This window comes from Acanthisitta chloris, unplaced genomic scaffold (assembly GCF_000695815.1).
Source record: "Acanthisitta chloris isolate BGI_N310 unplaced genomic scaffold, ASM69581v1 scaffold21406, whole genome shotgun sequence".
Classification (NCBI taxonomy): domain Eukaryota; kingdom Metazoa; phylum Chordata; class Aves; order Passeriformes; family Acanthisittidae; genus Acanthisitta; species Acanthisitta chloris.
In genome coordinates this window covers 1-2,855 of record NW_008676750.1, presented here as the reverse complement: position 1 = coordinate 2,855, position 2,855 = coordinate 1, and the positions used below count along the sequence as shown (strand labels likewise).

Genomic DNA, 2,855 nt, shown 5'->3' with positions numbered 1-2,855 from the left:
TTGGGGGCGGATTTGGGGTGGAATTTGGGTTTTTTTAATGGATTTTGGGGCCGTTTGGGAGTGATTTTGGTGTCCCCCCCCGACCTTCAGCCTCGCTGCCGTCGCTGTCGTCGGAGCTGAGCTCCAGATCCTCCTCCAGGTCGTGGATTCGCAGAGCTCCTCCCTTGGCCCCCCCTGGGCCCTTCCTCCCTTTCTCCTTGTCCTCCTCCTCCTCGTCCTGGTCCCGCAGCCGACGTTGCTGCATGATGCTGAAGTGGTTCAGCACCTTGTTCCTCCTGGGGAGACCACAGGGGGGTCAGAGGGGTCTGGGACGGGGTCTGGGCTGTCCCCCCCGGATTTTTGGGGTACCTCTCCCACTCCTCCTCAGCCTCCTCGGCCGTCAGGGTCCTGTGCCTGGCCAGGGGGGTGAAGTTGTACCAGCTCCTCACGGGAAAGGCCTCGAAGGCTCCGTCGGGGCACTGAGTGAAGATGTAGTAAGAAGCGTTTTCTGTCACTCCTCCTTTCTTCACCCCACGGAATCTGGGAATGGGGGGAAAGAACAGCCCAAAAAACAGACTCAGCACCACTGGAAATCCTTTAGCCCATCCCAACCCTATTCCCATCCCATCCTGTTCCCAGTCCCATCCTCATCTCATTCCCATTTCTGGTCCTATTCCCATCCGAATCCTTATCCCATCCAACCTCCAACCTCTTTTCCATGCCCATCCCACTATCTCATTCCCTCCCCATTCCCACTCACTTCCTCCCCCTTCCCGTTGACCCTGAGGATCCAGGACCACAATCCCCAGAGGATTATCCCATTTCCTCTGCCTTATCCCTCCCCATTCCCACTCACTTCCTTCCCCCTTCCCACTGACCCTGAGGATCCAGGACCATAATTCCCACAGGATTATCCCTTGTTCCCTCTGCCTCATCCCTCCCCATTCCCACTCACTTCCTTCCCCTTCCTGTTGACCCTGAGGACCCAGGACCACAATTCCCACAGGATTATCCCATTTCCTCTGCCTTATCCCTCCCCATTCCCACTCACTTCCTTCCCCCCTTCCCGTTGACCCTGAGGATCCAGGGCTGTTCCTCGGGGCGAAATTCCCGGAGGATTATCCCATGTTTCCTTCTCCTCGCCTCCTCCCTCAGGCGCCGATGGAATTCGCTCCCTGCTCCCGACTCCGGCAGCTCCTCCTCGGCATAGATCCTCTTATTGCTCAGATCCCTCTCCATCCGTGCCTGGAACGGGATCAGGATTGGTATTGGGATGGATCCAGGGCTGGGAACGACTCCTGACAGCCCCAGATGATCCAATCCCAACCCCAGATCACAAAATTCCCAACCGAAATCCCAAATCTTCCTTCATATGTGCATGGAGAGGGGACTGGGAGTGGATCCCAGTCCGGGAATGGCTCCTTGGGACTTCAAATCCTGGAATTCTTATCCCACTGGCTGCAAGGAACACCATTCCCACACCTCCAAATCCCAACATTCCCAACCCCAATCCCAGAAAGGATAGAGCAGCACTGGATCCCAGAACATCCCCTGGATCCAGATCCATCACCACCAATCCCAACATTCCCACGGGGATGGAGCAGCATTGGATGCCAGCACATCCCCTGGATCCAGATCCATCACCACCAATCCCAACATTCCCACGGGGATGGAGCAGCATTGGATGCCAGAACATCCCCTGGATCCAGATCCATCATCAATCCCAACATTCCCATAGGGATGGAGCAGCACTGGATTCCAGAACATCCCCTGGATCCAGATCCATCACCACCAATCCCAACATTCCCACGGGGATGGAGCAGCATTGGATGCCAGAACATCCCCTGGATCCAGATCCATCACCAATCCCAACATTCCCATGGGAGCAGAGCAGCACTGGATTCCAGAACATCCCCTGGATCCAGATCCATCACAAATCCCAAGACACCCATGGGGATGCAGCAGCACTGGATCCCAGAACATCCCCTGGATCCAGATCCAAAGGCTCAGGTTGGCTCCAGAGGCTCTGGGATCAGGATCAGGATCAGATCCAGGACCACCAATCCCAACATTCCCATGGGGATGGAGCAGCACTGGAGCCCAGAACAACATCCCCTGGATCCAGATCCATCACAAATCCCAAGACACCCATGGGGATGCAGCAGCACTGGATCCCAGAACATCCCCTGGATCCAGATCCAAAGGCTCAGGTTGGCTCCAGAGGCTCTGGGATCAGGATCAGGATCAGATCCAGGACCACCAATCCCAACATTCCCATGGGGATGGAGCAGCACTGGAGCCCAGAACATCCCCTGGATCCAGAGCCAAAGGCTCAGGTTGGCTCCAGAGGCTCTGGGATCAGGATCAGGATCAGATCCAGGACCACCAATCCCTGCATTCCCACGGGGATGGAGCAGCACTGGAGCCCAGAACATCCCCTGGATCCAGAGCCAAAGGCTCAGGTTGGCTCCAGAGGCTCTGGGATCAGGATCAGGATCAGATCCAGGACCACCAATCCCAACATTCCCATGGGGATGGAGCAATGTTGGATCCCAGAACATCCCCTGGATCCAGATCCAAAGGCTCAGGTTGGCTCCAGGGGCTCTGGGATCGGGATCAGATCCAGGACCACCGATCCCAACGTTCCCACCTGCCAAGGGATACCAACATTCCCGGGACCTCACCTGGCTCCAGGTGCTGAAGGTGACTCTGTCCCCACTGTTGAAGGCCATGATGTTGTACCTTTTGGAGGTGTTCCTGGAGGGGCACAGCAGGTCAGGGACCCCCAAAAAATCACCCACAGAACCCCCAAAATCCCCTGGGAACCCCCAATGCCCACCCAGGGACCCCCTAAACCTCACCTGGGACCCCCCAAA

At 56.7% G+C, this 2,855-nt stretch overlaps 1 protein-coding gene across 1 annotated transcript; it reads right to left on the bottom strand.

The window, feature by feature from the left end:
• Positions 1-84: 84 nt before the first annotated feature.
• GTF2F1 (general transcription factor IIF, polypeptide 1, 74kDa) lies at positions 85-2,736 on the bottom strand (the record flags this gene model as incomplete). The annotated part of the gene is made up of 4 exons (XM_009076257.1): positions 85-275; positions 349-519; positions 1,031-1,224; positions 2,664-2,736. Coding segments are annotated over 4 exons (629 nt in total), but the record flags the coding sequence as incomplete, so codon positions are not given.
• Positions 2,737-2,855: the final 119 nt, after the last annotated feature.